We start from the raw sequence: 22,496 nt of genomic DNA, 5'->3' as shown, positions 1-22,496 counted from the left end.
TTTCACCAGGGTGGACCCTGTTCCCTTCCCCTACTCTTCTCCCAAGCCCCAGCTCCATGGCCAGGCCAGTGTGGAGCCCAGCTGGGGAGCCTGGGCAGTTGTGGGGACTGTGCAGACCCTCCACCTGCCCATGGTGCGGGGGAGCCTAAAGCAGCCCCCAGGCCCCTGTCCCTGCCCCCGGGCTCCCTGCCCAGCCCAGGGCAGGTGGAGGGTCCGCGACTCCAGGCCAGCTCACCACAGCTGCCCGCGTGGCGCTCCCCGACCCAGCTCTGGCTGGGGGATGGGGAAGACATGGGCCGGGGGCTTCTCTTGGTGGGCCTCCCATACCGCGGCAGGTAGAGGGCCCACTGCAGCTCTCTACAGCTGCCCGTACAGCTCTTATCATGGCCGGGCTGTGGCTCCGTGGCCCTGCCCCCTGGCTGGAGTTGGGTCAGGGAGAGCCTGGGTCCCTCCACCTGCCCTAGGCGGGAGGCCTGGGTAATGGGGACATGGGCAGGGGGATGATTTCGGCTACACTCCAACCCAGGTGAGGGGGACAGTGGGCTCCCCGGCCCTGCTCCAGCTTCTGGCTTGGCCAGGGGAGGGGCAGGGGCCCCCAACTCCCCCACTTTTGGGAAGGCTCCAACACCCTTAACAGTCACATACCAGAGAAGTTTTATTAGTGGTAAAATCAACTCACCTACTACACTGGTCCTCTGTGGAAAAGTAGATTTGAAAGTCATCAGAGTTGTCATGGACATAAAGAAAACAACATCGTTCGTCAAACTTGGATATGCTGTAAAATTTCCATCAAAAAAAGTTTTACTCTATATGTTCATATTAGACAGCACGGAGGAGGAGGAAGCAGTAATATCTTAGGAATTATTCAATTTCAGACAACTTTTCTTTTCTCAAGGACACAGTTAATTCTCTCACAAATGCAAGAATCGCTGTAATTGTTCTCCTTACATATAAAATGTCTTGTGTCACCTATTATTGAGGGTGAAATCCTGGCCACATTTAAGTCAATGGCAAAACTAATGTTGACTTTGACAGGGCAAACCTCATCCCAGATGTTTTTCGTTTTTTTTAAACCTTTCTTAGTAGACTCATATGATTTCCTAGTATTTGACTGCCCTTGTGTGGAAACTGAACTGATTTAACATCTATTTGGATTCCAGGGCTGTCTTTGTTTATGTTAACGAATTTAGTTTATACTTTGGTTACATTTGCAATAAACCTTAAAAAGGAAATAATGGCAACATACATTAGTGTGTAAGCTTCTTAGAACCCTTTAAAAACCAGATTAATGCGCAACAACATCTGCCATTGAGGCCAGGCCCTTTGTTGAAAAAGTGCCTCTTTGATCACCCCTGCACAGAACCCAAATAAATGGGCTGCGTGCTGAAGAACTTTGCAGGAACTGGGAGAAATGGAATCCACCTTCAGTCCATGCACAATGCACACAGAAGTCCTACCATCCCATCATAGCTGCTACTAGCTTTTGGATTGGAATCGCTTCTGAATTGCTAAACATTTTCCATCCCCCATACAGGAGTTCATAGTCATAGGATCTGCATAACTGCAAACTCCTGCAACCCCTTCCTCCCTTCCCTGAGCAGCCACCAAGCTCTCCCTCCACACTAGACTGCACAGAACTGTCATGAAGCCCTGTTCAACTAAGTGTAGAGTTTGAAGAGGTCTTTTGTGTGTCCACTTTGTAAGAGAACCTCTGCAGTTCAGCTGCATTTGGAAATGTTCATGGTCTTTATGATCCCAAGCAAAATTCACTCTAAATGCTATTTTTCCCCCATTCAATAATTTTTGATTAGCACTTTACTTATGTGTATGAGGTGCCTTGTTTTGTAAAGGCATTGTTCATTTGAGAACATGAATTAATTGAATGCTCAATATTTTGGGTTGCTGTAACATTTAAGGGTAACAACAGTGCCAACATTCTAAAATACATAGAAAGAATTCGGCCAAAACAAAAAACATTTTGTATAATTTTAATAAAAGTTATATTTAGTAATAATTCCACTCTGGAAATGTAACATGGGAGGAAACCCTCATTTTTTGCAGCCAGCTCTATTACTTTACAAAACACACAATAAAACTCTCCATTTCAAATGTCACTGCATCACTTGGCTTTGATGAAGCAATCTCCGGTGTAGAAATGTATGAGGCAGATTAATCTATCTGACTAAACTACAATAAAAAACAATGTGAATTTTCAAAGGTTATACACAGGTGAAACAAGTCAATATCCATGCATATGATTTTCAGTTTACTAAATATAACAAACTATATAGGAATGCCTCAGGAATTTAAGATTAACTGGCTACCATAAAGAACAATTACATTTGACAAAAGTGTGAATTAAGATTACAAGTACTATTCTATATTAAATAACTGGTGAGAGTTTCAAAAGCATGAAGAGGTCAAATAACTCAAAATCAACAAATACAAACGTTAAAAGAAATCATACCTAATTCAATCACATAAAACTTTACTTCCAAGGGTTTTAGAGTCCGCAGAAATGATTAAGAAAGGAGCCAAAGCAAATTAATTGTCACTATTTAAGTAAAGTTACCATGCTAAGCAATTATTAATAATGCAAACTAAGCCCATTGTAAAGTAAGTAATGTGTGTTTTAGAAAAGTAGCACCTTATCTGGTAACGGTGCACACCAGCAACAATAATCATTTCATTGGTCTTGGAAACTTGTTGGGACCAAAAATAACCTAACATTTCTCCAGTGCAACAAAGGGAAAATCCTGGCTGCACCTATCTCAGTTGCACAGGTGCAGAAGGACTAGTGGTGGTTCTGCAGTACTGAAGGTCAGGTAGGCAGGATTTGAGTGCAAGTGCTACAGTTGGGGCCTGGGTGACCAGGCCTAGTGGGTAGAGCTGGAGTCAAGAGTCAGGAACAGAACCAAAGGTAAGAGCTGTAACTGGAAGACCGGAACCAGCACGGAGGATTAGAGCCAGGGTTGGAAGCCAGGAGTCAAGGCTGAGGGTCAGAGACAGAGTCAGAAGCCAGGAACTAAAGCCAGGGATCAGAGCAGTAACTAAGAGCAAGGCCTGTGATAGAAGCTAGCTGAGGATTCGCCTATTTGCATAGTCAACTTCCTGTTCCTGGTGCTCCCTCCAAGCTTAAGTAGTGCACCTGGACCAATCAGGGACTCTGGGAGCACTGCCAATCAGATCCTTTGTGGGTAGCATATCCAGTACTGTTGGGCCCACTACGTTCACAGCCTGTCAACTGCTGCTCTGACAGAGCTGTCTGGTGGCAATGTGGAAGCAGCAGTTGCTTAGGGACCAGCAGACCCAGGCTCCAGACCCTTACAGCAAGGGGACAACAACTCTGTGAAGGCTCCCAGCAAGGGTGCTGGAACAATTTTTATAGTGGGGGTGCTGAGAGCCATTTAACCAAACTGTAAACCCTCTATATAATGGCAACCACGTCAAGCCAGCGGGTACAGCAGCACCCCTAGTTCCAGCACCCATGCTCCCAGCACCTGCACTTGGGGTGGGGGAGGGAGGCAGAGCAAGGACAGACTAGGAAAGGCGTGAGGAGGCCAAGTGGTTCCCTCAACCATTGTTCTGCAACAGAGCTGGGTGGAGAAGGGGCCATGACCCACAGGAGTGTGCGGCTGCAGCAATGGATGCACAGCAGTCTTAGGGGGTAAGATTATTTCCCCAGAGCCACTACAGAATTCCCATCTATTTCATCTCTGTGCTTCCTCTCGTTTGGGGACTTTAATCAGTGTAGCTTCTGAACAGAAGAATCTGGTTATATTATTTTATTGCTTGGTTAATGAACCAAGAAAGGTAGTATTATTTTTATTTAATCAAAGGGGTACTGTTCTGAGGTCATTACCTATACTTGAGAGGAAATATGAAATTCTTTAATTTTTTATGTTATATCTTCAAGTGCTCAATTACATGGGTAGGTTATTTGTAATGCTTCCAGGATTTTGAGTTCAGAGCTCTTTGTTGTAATGTATCTTCTTTATTGGACTGATGTTTTATGCTAACTAAACTAATTCATGGCCTAAGAAACTACAACTGAGCTTTGTTAAAAAAAATTAATTAAGTTTTAGAAAACAGGGCTGACTTTTTACTATTATCTGGCGAAATTATATTTAGAGTTCAGTTTAATTTAATCCTTTGTCAAACTGAGGGAAGAAGCTTTTGGACAATATAATTAATTGTTTCTTGATCAAGAAAGTCCAGGAAGAGAAGAGAAGTTACCCATTGGTTCACTTCTCTCAGACGCTCCTACACCTAGAATGGGTAATCACCTTTGCTGATGTGATCTGAGGTATTTTTTTATATACCTCATCTATCTGGGTCTGAGATAGGGTTGCCAACCCTCCCTGTTTCACTGGGAGTCTCTCAGTGTCGGGCTTTATCTCCCAGAGGCTACTGAAGCCAAACCGGGAGATTTTAGGCTGCTAAAAGTCTGGTGGCACAGCGGGGCTAAGGCAGACTCCCTGCCTGCCCTGGCCCTGTGCCACTCCTGGAAGCGGCCTGCACATCCCTGCAGCCTCTTGAGGGGGAGGAAGGCAAGGGTCTCCGCGTGCTGCCCTCATCCCAAGCGCCAACTCCGCAGCTCCCATTGGCTGGGAACCGCGGCGGTGGTGCCTGTGAGTGGAGGCAGCGTGCAGAGCCATCTGCCCACCCCCAGGGGCGAGAGGGACATGCCAGCTGCTTCTGGGAGCAGTGTGGGGCCAGGGCAGGCAAGCAGGGAGCCTGCCTTAGCTGCGCTGTGTCGCCAACTGGGAGCCATCTAAGGTAAGCGCCACCCTGCCGGAGCCTGCACCCCTCACCCCCTCCTGCATCCAACCCCCTGCCCCATCCCAGAGCCCCCTCCTGCACCCCAGCCCCTCCCAGAGCCTGCACCCCTCACAAATCGCAATCCCATGCCCCAGCCCTGAGCCCCCTCCCAGACCCCACACCCACTCCTGCACTCCAAACCCCTGCCCCAGGGACAGCATGGAGCCCCACATCCCCCCAAACCCATTGGACCCAGGCCAGAGCCCGTATCCCCTCCAGACCAGCGAAAGTGAGTGAGGGTGGCGGAAAGTGAGCGACAGAGGGAGGGGGGATGGAGTGAGCAGGGTGGGGCCTCAAAGAAGAGGCCGGGTAGGGTAAGGGTGTTGGGGTTTGTGAGATTAGACAGTTGGCAACTCTAGTCTGAGACCTTGTACTTTTCTTGCAGCCTGAAGATTTCTCTATAGATGTCTCCTAATGTAAGAGATGTCTTCAGCTAGCCTCTTCCAGCCCTCTCTCATCCTTGTTTTTAAATACAAAAGTGTCAACCATGGAAAAGAAACTACAATTTATTTCCTGTAAATCTAGCTTCCAGTGACATGGAACTAAAAGTGTGATTGCACCAATTGAGGGTGGGTTTAGCTCAATGGTTCCCAAACGGGGTCACACTATCAGCAAATGGGGTTGTGGCAATCCCTAGTGTGAGGAGGATGCCATTTTGCTCACATGTACAGTGTGTGCCAGGTCATGATGCCTGGAGAAGGCCATTTTGCTCTACACATGACTTCACATGCACCATACATACAAGGTCACTCTGTGCAGAGGACATCATATTCTAGGACAAAATGGCATCCTCCAGGCTGTCTGGGGTCCTGGGAGGAAATAATTAGTTAAAATGGGGTCATGATGTCAAAAAGTTTGGCAACCCCAGCTTAGCTGAATATAAAAATTGTAAATACAGTTCAAAATAGAAGTCTTGACATTTTAGGTCGGACTCTTTAGAGCAGAAGCTCACTGCTCTGCTTGACTTAAGGCAGGGGTTCTCAAACTGGGGACCCCTCAGGGGATCGTGAGGTTATTACATGGGGGTCGCGAGCTGTGAGCCTCCACCCCAACCCCACTTTGCTTCTAGCATTTATAATGGTGTTAAATATATAAAAAGGGGGTGAGGGTGTCGCACTCAGAGGCTTGTTATTTAAAAGGGTTCACCAGTACAAAAGTTTGAGAACCACCGACTTAAGGAAAGACAGACTCTTCCCTATTACAATGTTCTGAAGCGGTTTAAGTAGAAGAAAGATTTAACAGGAAATGAAAAGCAGAGTTCATTATCTCAAATTGTAAGGCATGATCATTTGACATAAGTGAAACATTAAATGTGAAACCGTAATTAGTTGTTTTCAAACATACCAACCTTATTCCCCTAATGGAGGAAGCTGTAAAATTCCATTCATGAATCTGTTTCTGTAAGGAACAAAGATCTAAGTCAACCAAAGGCTAGTCTCAGCTTGTTATTTGAAAGCAAAGTCATACAATACATAGGATCTTGGCAAGACTAGCCACATCTCCATATTTTTATTTGAAAGGATGAATAGATTTGGGTAGATATAGGATGTATATTCAATGCTAGCTTTACTCACTTGAGGAAAAGCAATTTTAAAAATATCACAGTGAATTAAGATACATATTTTCTAGTGTAAAATTCAGTTTCAAAAGCAAAGTTGAAGCTTGAAGTGTAATTTACCAAACAGTACATCTTTGGACTGATTAAGCAATCCTTTCACATGAAAAAATACACATAGGGCAGATCCACTGCCCTGCTCTTCTCCTTTAGGAATAGAACTCTCCCGTTTTCAGCAGACAGAGCGCTAGCGTAATTGGCTCCTATGAATTCACTCCCCCAGGAAGCTCTGGCACAGATATAATTGAAGGCAGAGAGGGAAATGGACAGATTATGACCATAAGTACTGCCCTCCAGCTGTCCCCAGCAAGTGGATGGTATCTTGGTTACTGTTGTCAGCTAACATAGGTTAGGGCAGTCAACAAGGAATCTACTTTGTAAGGTAAAATTGTGTCATATATGCTGTGGCCTGTATTGGGAGTAGTGCACAACCCCACCACACCAGGTCAGATTAGATTTCAGGGATTCACAAACATTTAAAACCTTGTTCCATTATTTGGTCATCTCTTACTTTGGTTATCATAACCTCTTTGGCTACCATACCTCTTTTCCAGATGTCACTCATGGAGGCTGCAAAAGCTGTCCTCCTCTCACGCCTTTCCAACAGTATCTCCCCCTTCTTGATCATTCTGGGCTTTCTATTCTCCTTTCTCATCAAATTCAAGTTACTTCTCACTGTCAAAGGTTTGGACAACTCCATACCTGTCTGCATCCCATCTCTTTATAAATTTCCTCCTACACCCTCTCTCATAACCCCATATTCCAACAAAGTTTGTCTCTTGACTTTGTCCTTCACTGGCTCACAACCTGATATCTTCTTTCATGCTGCTCCCAACGTTTGGAAAACCTTTACAATTTCAACAATGCCATTATGGTGCTTTATCAATAATAACTAATAATCAATGTAGGTTAGCTCTGAATTGTATCTCTGTAAAATCACATGTGCTAATGTAAAAAAACAAAAATTAAAGAGGATAACAGAATCAATCACGCTACCCAAAAGGTTTTCAGAGGCGTAGCCATGTTAGTCTGTTAGTCAGCAAAAACAACGAGGAGTCCTTGTGGCACCTTAGAGACTAACAAATTTATTTGGGCATAAGCTTTCGTGGGCTATAACCCACTTCATCAGATGCATGGAAGACTTTGATAGAGCATGTTCTAGTGAAATGAGCTCAGGACTGGGAGCAACAAAGACCTGAATTCTTATCTGAGATCAGCCACTGAATAATCCCAGATCTGCAAGTCATTTCACCTTCTCTATAGTACCTCAGTTTCCCCATGTGTAAAATGGAGATATTAATTGTCCTGCGTCACAGGGATGTAGAAAAGTTTAAAGTGTTTCTAAAGTGCTTCAAAATCCATAGGTGAAAAAGGAGCCATACAAGTACAAAGCATCATTAGCCATGTGAAATGTGTTTGCCATTTGTCTTACCACTTCAGTGGGTGAGACATGCCACAGAGAGACAGTGCTCTCTTCTGCTTCGTTGTTGATTGACACATATGCAGGCTGATAGACCTTAGTTGGTTCTATCACTAAAACCTAAAAAAAAACAGAGTTCTGTTTAGTGAAATGTAACAGCAACTATACCATAAGATCTCAAGAAGGATAGTGATATAGGATAATAAGCAATCTCAAACCAAACATTACATACATATTTTTTTGTTTTACAAAATCCATGGTTTTTTTCCTATTTACAATAAAACAATATTTTTATGGTATATTTGTTACTGTACTTTGGAGAGGGCATCAGATGTTTTTAGGTTGGTCAAATGACTACGTAGAAGAAGGGAGATTGAAAATATGCTAGCTTTTGGTTAATGCCATTCAATAAGATCTGGGGAAATTAGGATTTATATGTTACAAAACCTATTTGGGCATCTTACTGGAAATCTCAGTCCATTAGTTGTTTCTTTCGTTGCCTCAAAAATGATATCTAACCAGAAGTTCAGTCTCTCTTGTCTGGGAGAATGCTCGATGATGAGTTTCTTGAAACGCTGAATTAACAACAGGTTCTGGACTAATGACCTCAAGTACCTAGAACATATACAGTCAATCAAGGGGAGGGAGGAGGGGGAGGGAGAGAGAGAGAGAGAGAGCGAGAGAGAGACTCTGAGACTGACTCAGAATCTCCTCCCCTCCCAAAGCTTTTTAATAAGTTAGTAGCTCAAATGTAATTTAAAACAAAATTAAATGTAGTCTACAAGATACTGTCATTTACATATGACTGTGCTGATTTTACAAATTTATAGGCCTGATATCAAGCTTAGACATGAATCTATAGTGTGCTTTTATGCACAACTGATTTGAGAAGTACATGGTTAAATGGATCCCTATGTAGTGATGCCAATGGACTGATCACATGGGGGGGCAGAATGGGTTGCACATATCAATACTTAGAAGAGAATTCTACTTCAGTCTGAGTCATCTCCACCATCCTCCTCCCCTTAACATACACATTTCAGGGGAATCTAAAACCAGCTCTATCAGTCTGATGGATAATTTTATTTTCTACCAGAAAAAACCACAATAAAGAATCAAGTTCAAATCAGAGTTGCAAAATTTGAGATTTAGAAATGTATTAAGTCATCTGGTTCATCCAATTGTCTGTGTAGGATTGTTCCCTACTGGACATTTTCTAGTATTTTGTCCAGTCTAGTTATAAAAATCCCAAAAGGTAGCTCTTTTGACTGAGACTTTATGTGCATTTAATGAGAACACACACTACTTACCAAACTGGAGGCTTCAGTTTAAACAGTTTCTCCGCTGCTTGCACTGCCTTACCAATGTCACTGGCCAGCATGCTCACACTGAAAACTGTCCCACGTCCCAGTAATTATTCATTTTTTCCAAGCTTCCCTTTCTTCCCAACAAACTGTTCAGCCGCACACCTGGAAAATTCCACATTGAAAAAATGCTTCTATTTTAAATGAAATTTTTGCATATTTTGCTATCACTGTAACAATGATCATTCAGAGATGGAATTGTCATTAATGAAAGAATGGGAGTATTTACTCCTACCTGGAGATTATGGGCCAGGTGCTTGACCCCATTAAGGTTACTTTGTACAGCTGTGGTGACAAAACGCAGCCTTAGACATGGCTCAGCTGGCCAGGGAAGGATTTATTTTGTGAAGGGCCACTGTAGGAGCTCTTACACTGGCTCCCAGTGTAGGGGATGTACCTAGGTGTCCCTATGTCCTAGAGATCCCCACCTGCTGGAACAGTCCCTAGGTCAGGGGCTGGTGCAGACTGGCCCCAGGATTGAGGTGTAAAGTGGTTAAAAAGACACTTTTGCATCCCCCTGGCCTCCTTTGCTGCGGGGAGGGCTGCTCTGGTGCAGCTGAGGATCCGATTCCAAATGTAGAACTTTGATTTTTGGCTATTACCTTTTTAGAATGTAACTGAATCTATAATACAACAGTTTTACTTTATAAATCTATCTATCTCAGGGATGGGTTTCAATCAAGCTCTTGAACTTTGGGGAAATTGGAATCTGAGTTGGGCAACTGGCTCCTAATGCTGTAATGGGCTAAACCAAATTTTGAGCCAGATTAATCTCTGCACTGATACAAAGGGGGTGAGGGGATGGTCTCCCTGATTCAGTGTCTGTAGTGGCCCTCAATGCCCCTTAATTCACACCTTTGTTGCAATGGCAACTCTGAACCACTGCAGTGGCGCAGAACAGTTGGGCCACAGGTCCAGCCTACACCACCTCCCTCCACCTCTGCTGTGTGCTCTAATTCCCCCACCTGTTCCCAGGGCTCCTGAAGAGGTGGCACAGAGCTGTCTCTGCATCAACTCATTGTAGGGGTCACACTTATCTGGGGTCTGTTCCCTGGAGCAGATTTATGCTCCTTCTGTGGCCCCTTTTATGCTGATGTAGCTGGCATAAAGGGACCAAGGGGCAATGATGAATAGACCTCAGACCCATCTCAGCAAAATAAAATTCAATTGTTCTTTATTAAAACGAGAACACAAACTTCTTGTTTGTTTACCTATTTTTCTTAATTCCATAGAGGTTTCAAACTGCTGTCCTGCCACAATCAGCAAAATTGCAAGGTTAATTCCAGAATACAGACTTGACTGGAGCTCAAATCCCTTGCGGTACCTGCAGAGACAAAGAGTCTAGAGCTCACATCTTACTGTGCCTTAAACACAAAACACAGCACAGTTGTAAAAAAAGGGGCTCATCGCCCCCTGGGAAGAAAGTATTTTTAGGGACCATGTAACATGTTCATTACTTTGTACCACCATCACCTTGAAAAGGGAATGCTTTAGAGACCATGCGTTAACCCAGTGGGTCTCAACCAGGGGTACACAAAGGTCTTCCAGGGGGTACATCAACTCATCTAGATAGTTGCCTAGTTTTACAACAAGCTAGATAAAAAGCACCAGTGAAGTCAGTACAAACTAAGCTTCATACAGACAATAACTTGTTTATACTGCTCTATATATTATACACTGAAATGTAAGTACAAAATTTATATTCCAATTGATTTATTTTATAACTATATAGTAAAAATGAGAAAGTAAGCAATTTTTCAGTAATAGTGTGCTGTCACACTTTTGTATTTTTATGTCTGATTTTGTAAGCAAGTAGTTAAGTGAAGTGAAACTTGGGGGTACGCGAGACAAATCAGACTCCTGAAAGGGGTACAGTCGTCTGGAAAGGTTGAGAGCCACTGATTTAACCTGTTGTCAAAGAAGAGAGGAGAGCAGAGGACCTGCATACAATTTTGTGTCCCATCAATTTGCAGGATTTGGATGAAGGAAAATCTGAGTTAGTTATTTAAAAAAATTAACATTTAATGCAACAGAATGTCATTTTATTCCATTGGTGATATAGGAATATTCAAGGAAAATGCAGCAAGATGTTCTTTCTTAGTGAGAATTTTACAAAAGGGGCTGAGAGTTGCACATATTCTGTACTTTATGTCTCTATGCCCCAAATCTTGTTCCTTAGTAGCAAAACTCCCATGAACGTGGCTAAATTATCTAGGGCCAACAGTTTTTATGCATTTATTTAATTTCAGGAGAGACCCATTTACATCCTGGGGGTTCATTATTCCCTGCACACACTGCTTGAGACATCCCCTTTGAAAAAAAAATATTTTACAGTAACAATCCAGAAAATACACCATTAACATTACTGCAATCAGCAGAAGTTTGAATAATTACTGTACAATATGTGGCTTATATATATATACATACACACACACACACGCACACACACACACACACAGAGAGAGAGAGAGATCTGTGTATACACATGTCTGTGCCGTGACTTTATTATGAAGTTTATCAATGCGGCTCCTTAAACTCACTGGACAACTTGCTATTGAGCAACATGAGAGATCTCCTTTCTCAGCACCCCCTCCTGGGACTGAGGATAGAATTCCTCCCTGTGCAGAAGACCAGCATGAGGCCTCCACACTACCTGCATCTCACTTAAACCCTCAAAGTGGGGTTTAAGTGAGATGTAAATAGCACTAGGTCTTCTGTGGTGTCTCTGCACGGAGGTGAATTTCACCCTGAATTCGCTGTTTGTACAGCATTCCCAACCCATACCAATACATAGAGAAGAGTAAGAGACCAGGAATTTGTTTGCCTTAAAACAAAACAAACAAAAAACAAAAAAACACTAAGATACAGTTGGCCAAAATGGAGATCCTTACTCAAAGTTTTCTCAATTCTGACTAAAGCAAGTGCAAATTTTACTTCAATAGGAGTTTGCTTAAATAAACACTGTGTGGAAGTAAAGATCTTGGAGTTTAGTCTTATAATTCGGCACAGTCTTGTTTAGATAAATTCTGCTGTTTTTTCAAAGCCAGATGTAAAACTTTAACAGCATTTTCAAATGGGTTTGCTTTTTCTGTTACCATTCAATGGCAATATCTCGGCTACTGGTATCTTTACAGTCGGAATCAAGGAATATGTCCTTGTAGATTCTCCCACACAGGCAGAACATATCTGGAGCAGGGTGATCACAGGTCTGCAGGACTTGAAGCATCACTTGTAATGCCTTCCCTCTGTCGCCCGTATTGTTCCTTCTAAAATCAATGCAGAAAATGATACGAATGAGTTCAAATCCAAAACAGCAAGTCTGAGATGCACAATAGATTTAGTTTTTGCTATCATTCCACTGAAATGTAATTGTGTATTGGTTGGCATAAATAAAACTCTACCTGTCATAGGGGAACTACTTGTTAAATCTAAGAACTGAATAAAGTTCAGACTATTCAGGTATATTAAAAATTCTCCATCTCTCACCTGGTTCTTCCATCCATGAACAGACAGGTGTTGGGCATGCTGTGAAGGGGAAACAAGCACTTCACATGAGGCTCAGTCCCCACAACACTTGCTACAGGGTAACAGTCATATTCCCATGGTAGTCAATGGGACTCCTCACTGCACGATGCCTAATAGTGTTTACAGGCATGGACCCATAATTCGGAAGTGACCAGTACCAGCCTGTCCTGTGGTGATATTGACTGGCTGTGGGGGAAAGCCAGGTTGATCTCTCTTTGTCCAGCAAGACAAGAGAGATCAACATGAAGTCTTTGGGGAAACGGATATTGAGGGAAATAGTATTGAAGTGAACTACTTTTATTCCTTGATTAATCTGTGGCGGTAAGAAATAAAAAGTGTAAAAGATCTAAAAATTAACAACTGTAATGAGCTTCTAATTAAAAACATGTAACAGTCATAGTCGTCACAAAAATCAAGCTAGTAAAATATTATATGCTCTTAACATTTTTGTTAACATAACTTCAGAATTCCTGGCTAAATAAACCTAGATTTACCTCGTCGTTTTCAATAAATTTAAAACTCACTCTCACTATTACATCAAAAAGGCACATTAGTGTGAACAGAAAAAAAATGCATTTGCAAGTGAAAAGCAAGCACGGTTTTAGAGCTTAAAATCCACTTACCAGCATTTTGCTAATAACTAGGATTCAAACTATTTACCAACCCATTTTCAGATCTGCTTATGGTTTCCTGATCCCTAGTATCTAGGTATACAGAAACAAACTTATGCTTAAGAACGTATATGCTTGCTTTGTCAGCAATGCCAAGGGCAGATAGCTGCTTCTGGTAATTTTAGAATTTTTTTCCACTGAAAGGATTTAATCTCTGGTATAGCTGCTCAGTTACTTGGGTAACCAGCAGATAGACCAGGGCCTATAGAACATACCTACAGTAAAACATGTTCTATGCGTGAGAAGTGCAGGATAAAAGTGCAATATTGCTATACATATTTGTCACTAGTTCTCTACATTTTGTACTGCCTGTGATGCCAGAGGCATTATGTAAATTGTACAGTAGCAAGTACCAGAGAGTTTTAAAAGAGTGCATTGTTTCTTCAGATTAAATTCTGAATTAAAGTTCTTCCTGACCATTTCTAATGAGTTCCAAATGAAAGGTAAAGGACTTTTTGGACCTTTATAGAGGTAACAAATTAAAAAGAGGAAAGGACAAGTCCAATGTCCTCTGTGTCACATTCTCTCACTAAACCTGTTCTACATTAATCAGATTCTCTAAGGAATGTTGGCCAAATTCTACCCTTTTTACATAAATACAATGAAAGTTGTGCATGCATAGCCAAAGACAATATTTGGTCTTAAAACAGGTTCCTTTGAGGTCCCATAATTAGCACATATTGGAATTTAGGGATGTGCTTAAGACATCGCTGACACAATAATGTCTACTACATTTGCTTTTAAAGGCATCACACAACCAGCATATAACTTACAGTACTTTCAGATAGCTGGCGTAGGTTCGTACCATTAAGCCACGTTTATAAATTGTCTGTGCAAAAGCACAAATTTAAAGAAAAAGCCATCTATAATACAATACATAGTATGACACAAGGATAGTTTTGCTTAAGATAGGCCAGGGATCAGCAATCTTTGGCACGCGGCTCGCCAGGGTAAGCACCCTGGCGGGCCAGGCCGGTTTGTTTACCTGCTGTGTCCGCAGGTTCGGCCTATCACAGCTCCCACTGGACGCGGTTCGCTGCTCCAGGCCAATGGGGGCTGCAGGAAGCGGCGCAGGCCGAGGGATGTGCTGGCCGCCACTTCCCAGCACCCATTACCCTGGTGAGCCACGTGCCAAAGGTTGCCGATCCCTGGGATAGGCTAATGAACAGCTGGTAATAGTTTTCTATCACTACGTAGCACCGAACACTTTTGGGGCACCATGGGCTTGATCCAATGCCCATTCAACTCAACAGAAAGACTCCCTTTGTCTTCAAAGGATCAGGCTCAATATAAATAATATCAATATTAATGCAATATGTACTCCAGATTCTAATGGGCAAAAGCTTCCACATCTCATTAAGAATCCCATGAATTATTCAGTTCCCTTGTAGGGGAGGGAAGGCACTTTTAATAGAATTTAGAACAGTGCATTTAAATCTTTTTTAGATCAATTAATTGTGGATTTAAATTAATATGAGACATTATCACGCATGGCATCAAGCAACTCATCTTAACTATATTTACCTAGACCAAATTTTCAAACATGGATGCCCATACTTAGTCACCTGAACATCTGATTTTTGGCACCTAATAGCTCATTTAGGAAGTTAAAGAGATATTAAATCCCAGTATGTGCCCAGTGTACACTAGGTGCAAGGTCAATAGTGACAAAGTTATTACCATAGGATAGTTATATGTGGCCTATGTGAAATGAGTCCAGTTTCTATGGGGTAAGCACCTACGTTACCACCAGTCTTGGGAATTAACTATCACTCTGTAAGGCAATCTCAGCTGAGAAGCCAAGGTACGAATGGGATGAAAAACTGAACCACTCTCTTAAGGCCTACAGGTAGCTTCTCCAACTCAGCATGGAGGTACGCAGGTGGGATAACGTCTGACACTTGGCATGACACTGTTATACCTACTCCATAGATAAGAGGACTCCTATTTATTTCATGTTCATCACTATGGTAACCAAACACCTGACAAAGTCTAAATGTATATTTCAGGCTCCAGTGCTGTCAATAGAGCAACTGAATCAGCTTAATTTGTTTTTGTTTTTTTAAATGGTAATTCTGTTTAACACTGTCCTTGCCCCATCATCAATTGTATTAACATGTTTTTCATTCAGAGTCCTAACAGCAGAAGGAAGAGTGGCAAAGTTAAAGTACATTACGCTATAATGTCCCAGCAGAGCTAACAGAAAGCATGAAATATTTTCCTGGTATGAGTAAGTCAGCACAGCAAGGATGAATTGACCAAGGTAAGCATGCCTAAGAAATCCTACTGGCAGAAGCAAAATTCCAGATAACCGGACGTCACAATGCATTCTGTGTATTTTACTGCTACTTTGCCAACCTGCTACAAAACACACCTGCTGCTGCTAGCAGCATATGTGCTAGTTAATTTGGGGACTAAAAAGCCCTCCTTTTCAATGGATCAAGTTCATGCATGTTAATCAAGTGTACTTCCTACCATACTCTTGGCTGTTTGAATTAGGATAACTGCCGCTGCTCCCTATCTTCTACCCTCTTGTGTAACAGTGCAATAAAAGGTAAGATGTATTCCTGATCATTTAAAATAATGCATATAAACAAGTTGCTTTGAGTAGGGTTTTTCTATCAGCAATCACAGCTCAAGGGGACGAAGATCATTCCCATAACTCCAAAGAAAGTTTTTGGCAGAAAACTAGATCACAATATTTTTTTTTAAATGTTTTCCTGCTTGTACTAATACAGAAACAAATAAGGTTATTTTAGACATTAATGTTGATTTCATAAAAATTTCCATCACATAAACAAACAAAAACTTTGCAATCCTCTGAGTGTAAAACTAAATGAACTATCTTGGCCAGTCTGCAGGAATGGGTCAGCAAATGTACATGTGTAGTGATCGCTGTCATTCAGGCCTTCATCCTGCAAACACTTGCATTCATGCATAACTTTATATACACAAACAGGACTACTGAAGTCAATGGGCCTTATAGCTAAGCAGGTACATAAGTGTTTGCAAGTAACTGCTATTTTCATCTCCACAATCATGTTGCTTGCAATGCTCTTACTTAAAACATGTGTCAGGGCATCTATATGCCAGTCGCTTATCAATGAAGTGATCTAGCTTACAGAAAAGCCAGCATACAGTACAGCTGACCTTCCTCATGCACCATTATCATAATAGACAGTCAAATAAGACCATCCTGCCCCACTCCAGCCATGGCAGAGGTTAGACCAGACTGGGAACAACTTTTACTTGTGCCACCTTGCAACAATTCTCAAGGGCCACATGCCAGTGGGAGGTAGCCAGAGCACAGTAACTCCAGCTAGGGACTTATAGGCAGCTTCAACTCTGGCCTGGTCTACACTAGGCGTTTAAATCGGTTTTAGGAGCGTAAAACCGATTTAACGCCGAAACCGTCCACACTAGCAGGCACCTTATATCGATTTTAATGGCTCTTTAAACCGGTTTCTGTACTCCTCCCTAACGAGAGGAGTAACGCTAGTATCGGTATTAACATATCGGATTAGGGTTAGTGTGGACGCTGATCGACGGTATTGGCCTCCGGGAGCTATCCCACAGTGCACCAGTGACCGCTCTGGACCGCAATCTGAACTCGGATGCAGTGGTCAGGTAAACAGGAAAAGCCCCGCGAACTTTTGAATATTTCCTGTTTGCCCAGCGTGGAGCTCCGATCAGCACGGGTGGCGATGCAGTCCGAAATCAAAATAAAAAAAAGAGCTCCCGCATGGACCATGCGGATGTGATCGCTGTAAGGGCAGGCAAATCCGTTCTATCCGTTCTATCAGCGCTCCGTTAGAATCCTTTTTTAAAAATCTCCAGACAGACGCCATAGCAGGGACTCAGCGCACTGCAGCGTGACAAGCGTAACGGAAAGCCAAAGAATCAAATGGATGCGCATGGACTGGAGGACTGAAGCTATCCCACAGTTCCTGCAGCCTCCTAAAATTATTTGCATTCTTGGCTGAGCTCCAAATGCTTCTAGGGTCAAACACAGTGCCCGCGGGTCAGGGCATAGCTTGGCAATCTACTCACCCACCCCCACCCACCCCCAGAAGCGAAAGGTAAAACAATCCTCTGACTCTTTTACATGTCACCCTATCTTTACTGAATGCTGCAGATAGACGCGATAGTGCAGCACTCAACACCAACATCCTTGCTCCCCCCCCCGTCATGGGCGGCTGATGGTACAAAAAGATGGAAATCCATCCTCATCATCAGCATAAGCTGATCGTACAAAATGATGGAAATCTATCCTCATGATCAGCTTCAGCTGATGGGACAAAAGGACTGGTAACCGTCCTCGTCATCAGCCTATTGGCCCTAATTTTTTCTGGTGGATGGATGGTGCAATATGGCTGGTAACCATCCTCATCATAGCAACAGGGGCTGAGCTCCATCAGCCCCACCCTTCATGTGTAAAGAAAAGATTCAGTTGCCCCTGGACTAGCAGTGGGATGCTGGGCTTCTCTCCTACACACTGCTTAATGTCCTGTCTGGACTATCATAGCAGCTGGAGGCTGCCTTCCACTCATTTCTCACTAACAAGTCAGTGTGTCTTATTCCTGCATTCTTTATTAATTCATCACACAAGTGGGGGGACAATGCTACGGTAGCCAAGAAAGGCTGGGGGAAGAACGGAATCAACAGGTGGGGTTGTTACAGGAGCACCCCCTGTGAATAGCATACAGATAATTTCTGCGGGCTCTGACACAGAGCAGGTGGTTCTCTAGCACACTTGCCTATATTAGGCAGCACAGATTCTATTTTTAGATACCAAAAAGGAGGGATTGACTCAGGGAGTCATTCCCAATTTTGCTGCGCCCCTGGCTGATCGGCCAGGGGCACTTATGACAGCAGCCAATGGTACAAAGCGATGGAAGGTACAATATGGCTAGTAACCACTCTTGGCTTTTGCGCCCTGGCTGATTGACCAGGGGCACTAGCAGCAAATGGTACAAAAGGACTGGTAGCCATGATCATCCTCAGTTCCAATTTATGGAAGGGTTTGGATGGTGCAATATGGCTAGTAACCATCTCTGCTGTCATGCAAAAGCAAAAGCATGCTTCTGTGTAGCGCTGCTGAATCGCCTCTGTGAGCGGCATCTAGTACACATACGGTGAGAGTCACAAACGGCAAAACAAGCTCCATGATTGCCATGCTATGGCATCTGCCAGGGCAATCCAGGGAAAAAAGGCGCGAAATGCTTGTCTGCCGTTGCTTTCCCAGACGAAGGAGTGACTGACGACATTTACCCAGAACCACCCGCGACAATGATTTTTGCCCCATCAGGCACTGGGATCTCAACCCGGAAGTTCCAAGGGGCGGGGGAGGCTGCGGGAACTATGGGATAGCTAGGGAATAGCTACCCACAGTGCAACGCTCCAGAAATCGACGCTAGCCTCGGACCATGGACGCACACCACCGATTTAATGTGTTTAGTGTGGCCGCGCGCACTCGATTTTATAAAATCTGTTTTACAAAACCGGTTTATGCAAATTCGGAATAGTCCCGTAGTGTAGACGTACTCTCTAGCTCCAGCAGTCATAGCAAGAGGGAATGCAGGGATGAACTGAGCCAGTGGAAACATTAGATTTCAGTAGCATGCTCCACCCCTCCCCAGGAAGCTTCCACAACAGCAATACACCTTTACAGCCTCCATGCACTTCTGCAACATCAGCCCTGCTGCACTCTATCCAGCTCATCTAGGGTGACCAGACAGCAAATGTGAAAAATTGGGACGGGGTGGGGGGTAATAGGAGCCTATATAAGAAAAAGACCCAAAAATCAGGACTGTCCCTATAAAATTGGGATATCTGGTCACCCTAAGCTCATCACTATCACCAGACACCCTCGTATTGTCAGAAACCACTCACACTGTTGCTGCTTGTTTAATTCACTTGTCAACAAGTTATTTTACCTGTCTGTCTGCTACACCATCACCTTCTGAGACTTACTCTTAAGCTTTCCTCCCACTTCCCCATTCCCAATACCCTCTTCAACTCCCATATCTCCATATCCTGCCAAGCAATCCCCTTCTCCTTAACTGGCTCTCTCACTTCTATCACCGCAGCACCACACACCAACTACAAACACACGTTTGTTTTAGTTCACAATCAAGCTACATTACATTTTAAAGTGCATATAAACACACACATTATATATGAAAGACCAGTCAAGTCATGCACAGAGCAAACGTAAGTTACTGTATAACTTCACTGTCGTATCCCTTGCCCTCAATCATTCTACAGTCCCAGACTCTTTGTTCATTGCATCCTGTTTTAATTTAGGGCCAGATTCAGAGACTATTATTCATGATGAGTAGTACCCTGCTCCTCAAGTCTTCCCATTGCAGCCAAGGTACTATTCAATGTATTTACAGATATGATCCCTATATTTGGAAGCGTTTTGGGGTGAGAAGTGTCTCTTTAATTTAACTGTGACATACTTTGAAAGCTTTTGGATGGTGTTTATAATATCTATCTAGGTATTTATAATGTGTTCAGCATGGTGGTAACTGAGTGTTGACAAGATAACGTTAGTATATACACAGGCTACATCTATACTATGGGCCAGGAGTATGATTCCCAGCTCGCATACACATACTCTCACTAGCTTTCACTGAGCTATCACAAATATAAATACCTGTAGTAGCGGAGCTGCAGTAGCACAGGTTGTGCCTAGTACCAACCTGCCTGCAATCAGTGGTGTGTTGCCACTGTCCATGCTACTGCAGCTACACTACTTCTATAACTCATGCTAGATCAAAGTGAGCTAGCACAAGTATGTGTATGCAAACTGGGAATCACATGCTTAGGTCATAGTATAGAAAGTCATAGTCAAAAGGACTTTTCTCCACCACTTTATTATTGATGGTACAAGGGGGTTGGGTGGGGAAGGGTGCTTGAACTCTCTCTCTCTCCATTGCTTCCAACTCTTCCTACTTCATTGCCTTACTTTGCTCCTCTTTTTTGACTTCTGTCTATTCTCATCCAAGCTATTATTAGAATTGTTGAGGGAAAGCAGCCAAGGGGAGGTTCGTGAAACACAGGAGTATCAGCAACTTGCTCTTTGGAATGGATTAGCTACTTGGAGGACAATGGAACCAAAATACAGTCATTTCAGTGCCTTTAGGTCTTCTAAACCACTTATTTTTTCAGATCTTAATTTCATACCCTTCTTAGGCTATGTTCATACTCTCCTATTTAGTGATCACCACTTCTGGCTAGAATCAAAATGACAGTGCTCTCTCACAGTGTTCTCTATAAATGGTTCCTATTTACCACATCAAATGTTCTGTCAAATACACACCTATAAACTGTTGAATCAATAGGACTTCTTTAAAAAGCCAGGATAAGTTTTGAAAACTTTCTAATACTAAGTAATAAAAGGATTTTCTCCCCCAAATACACTGTACTGTTTTGTAATTTGGCAACTCAAATTAGAGGGATTTTTGCCTGCATTTAGAAATCCATAGGTATTTTATGTACTACTGAGTTATGCTTTCTTGTTTCCACGGGGGAACAAATACAGCTTGCAGGAATAAGTCTCAGTGATGCACAGGAATGCATTCATCTTCTCTCTCTCACACCTATGCACGTCAAATGATCTACTACACTTTTTTGTTTTTTGATGATTAATGGATGTGGAATATTAAGAGCTCATTTTACATACTCATAATTGCTAATGGCACCAGCGACTCTCATTCCTCTAAACTTACAAGTAATTTGCTGGTTTTTTTCCCATTAAGGATCATCAGCATCCACAAGAATATGATCCTCTTACAACTTTACCCCCTCAATTCCCTTTCCCTTCAGCCGCTCGAAACCCACCCAACGTATCATCTTCATGCCCAATCCCTCTCATCTACCCCCGTCCTCTGCACTACAGCAACATGCAAACCACTAAGTATACACTACTATTTTTCTTTTATGCCCTTCACTCTTCACATAAACCCTTCCCTGTAGTCTTTATTTCCAGTAACTGTGCTGTCATCACTCTCTCCATATCTCCAAAAACAGCCTCCTTAATCATTTCCAGTCTGGTTTCATCCCCGTTGGAACACTAGCATGATTAACAAGTCAGAGCTTCACACCGTGAGCCACATTCTTACCCCACTGAAGTCAACAAGAGTCTTGTCGTTAACTTCAGTGGGGCCAGGATTTGGCTGTCTGGGATTAGGCCAGCGGAAGCATTTGCCACCTTGTAAACAAGAGTGATGTTACCAGTTTTGGTCTGGACCTTTGTTGATATTTTGTCCTGTATGCCTTCTGTTTGCACCATGATTAGGCAGGTAGATAGAATACAGTGTATTCTGGAAGAGAGACTGGATTATAGAAGGGCCCTAATTCAACCAAAATAAAAGTTGCTCAGGGCAGGGGGCTTTGGTTTCATCTTTAATTTAATTTTGTCTCTATTTGTCTGCTCATACAGGACATAAAATATTTTCTCCATCTTTGCTACCCCCATCAGATTGGAATTACTACCTACCATTTTGGTTGTTAGACAAGATATATTGAATATCAGTGGAAGAAGGCAACATATTTTTTTCCCCCACATATCAAGGCTGGCAGTTAGGTTGACCAGGTTTTCATGGCATCCATTCAAGCCAGTATTTTGTTCTGACTGATTATTTCAGCCTTCAAACAGCTGTCAAACAGTTTACTATGCATGTTATCATTATAAACGTGACCTCAGTGTCGTATTGCAGAGTAATGAGAACATGAGGCAGCCTAATCCATAATAAATACTGTATAAATACAACCATTCATAAAGTAATTAGCATTCAAAAGCAGCACTTACTGTTTACTCTGACTTAATACATTCTGGAACACTTACTTGCGCTAATAAAAAATAATCAATATGCATATCAAAGCAGTCTTAAAATGAGGATGAGGTCTGATGACTGCTGAAAAAATGGCATCACAGCATTACAATATTTATTGCATCTCAGTTACTCCATATCAGATTTGCACGGTTTATAAATACAGATGGATAATCCAAAGTATAACTAAGTATATTAAAATCTACAGCAAGAAATAGGCCTAGAATAATTTACAGCAGA

The 22,496-nt window shown here is 42.7% G+C and overlaps 1 protein-coding gene across 1 annotated transcript in view; it reads right to left on the bottom strand.

Annotated features, from left to right (window-relative positions):
• The window catches only part of LOC120394496 (mitogen-activated protein kinase kinase kinase 15-like), a 156,967-nt gene that overhangs the window by 53,939 nt on the left and 80,532 nt on the right, over nucleotides 1–22,496 (bottom strand). The window contains 8 exon segments of the mRNA XM_039518722.1: nucleotides 680–775; nucleotides 6,170–6,219; nucleotides 7,869–7,976; nucleotides 8,321–8,471; nucleotides 9,167–9,251; nucleotides 9,254–9,325; nucleotides 10,432–10,544; nucleotides 12,316–12,486. Of these exon segments, the coding sequence (XP_039374656.1) occupies nucleotides 680–775; nucleotides 6,170–6,219; nucleotides 7,869–7,976; nucleotides 8,321–8,471; nucleotides 9,167–9,251; nucleotides 9,254–9,325; nucleotides 10,432–10,544; nucleotides 12,316–12,486 (846 nt within the window).

This window comes from Mauremys reevesii, unplaced genomic scaffold, assembly GCF_016161935.1.
Source record: "Mauremys reevesii isolate NIE-2019 unplaced genomic scaffold, ASM1616193v1 Contig61, whole genome shotgun sequence".
Lineage (NCBI taxonomy): Eukaryota > Metazoa > Chordata > Testudines > Geoemydidae > Mauremys > Mauremys reevesii.
This window is presented reverse-complemented; position numbering and strand designations above follow the sequence as displayed.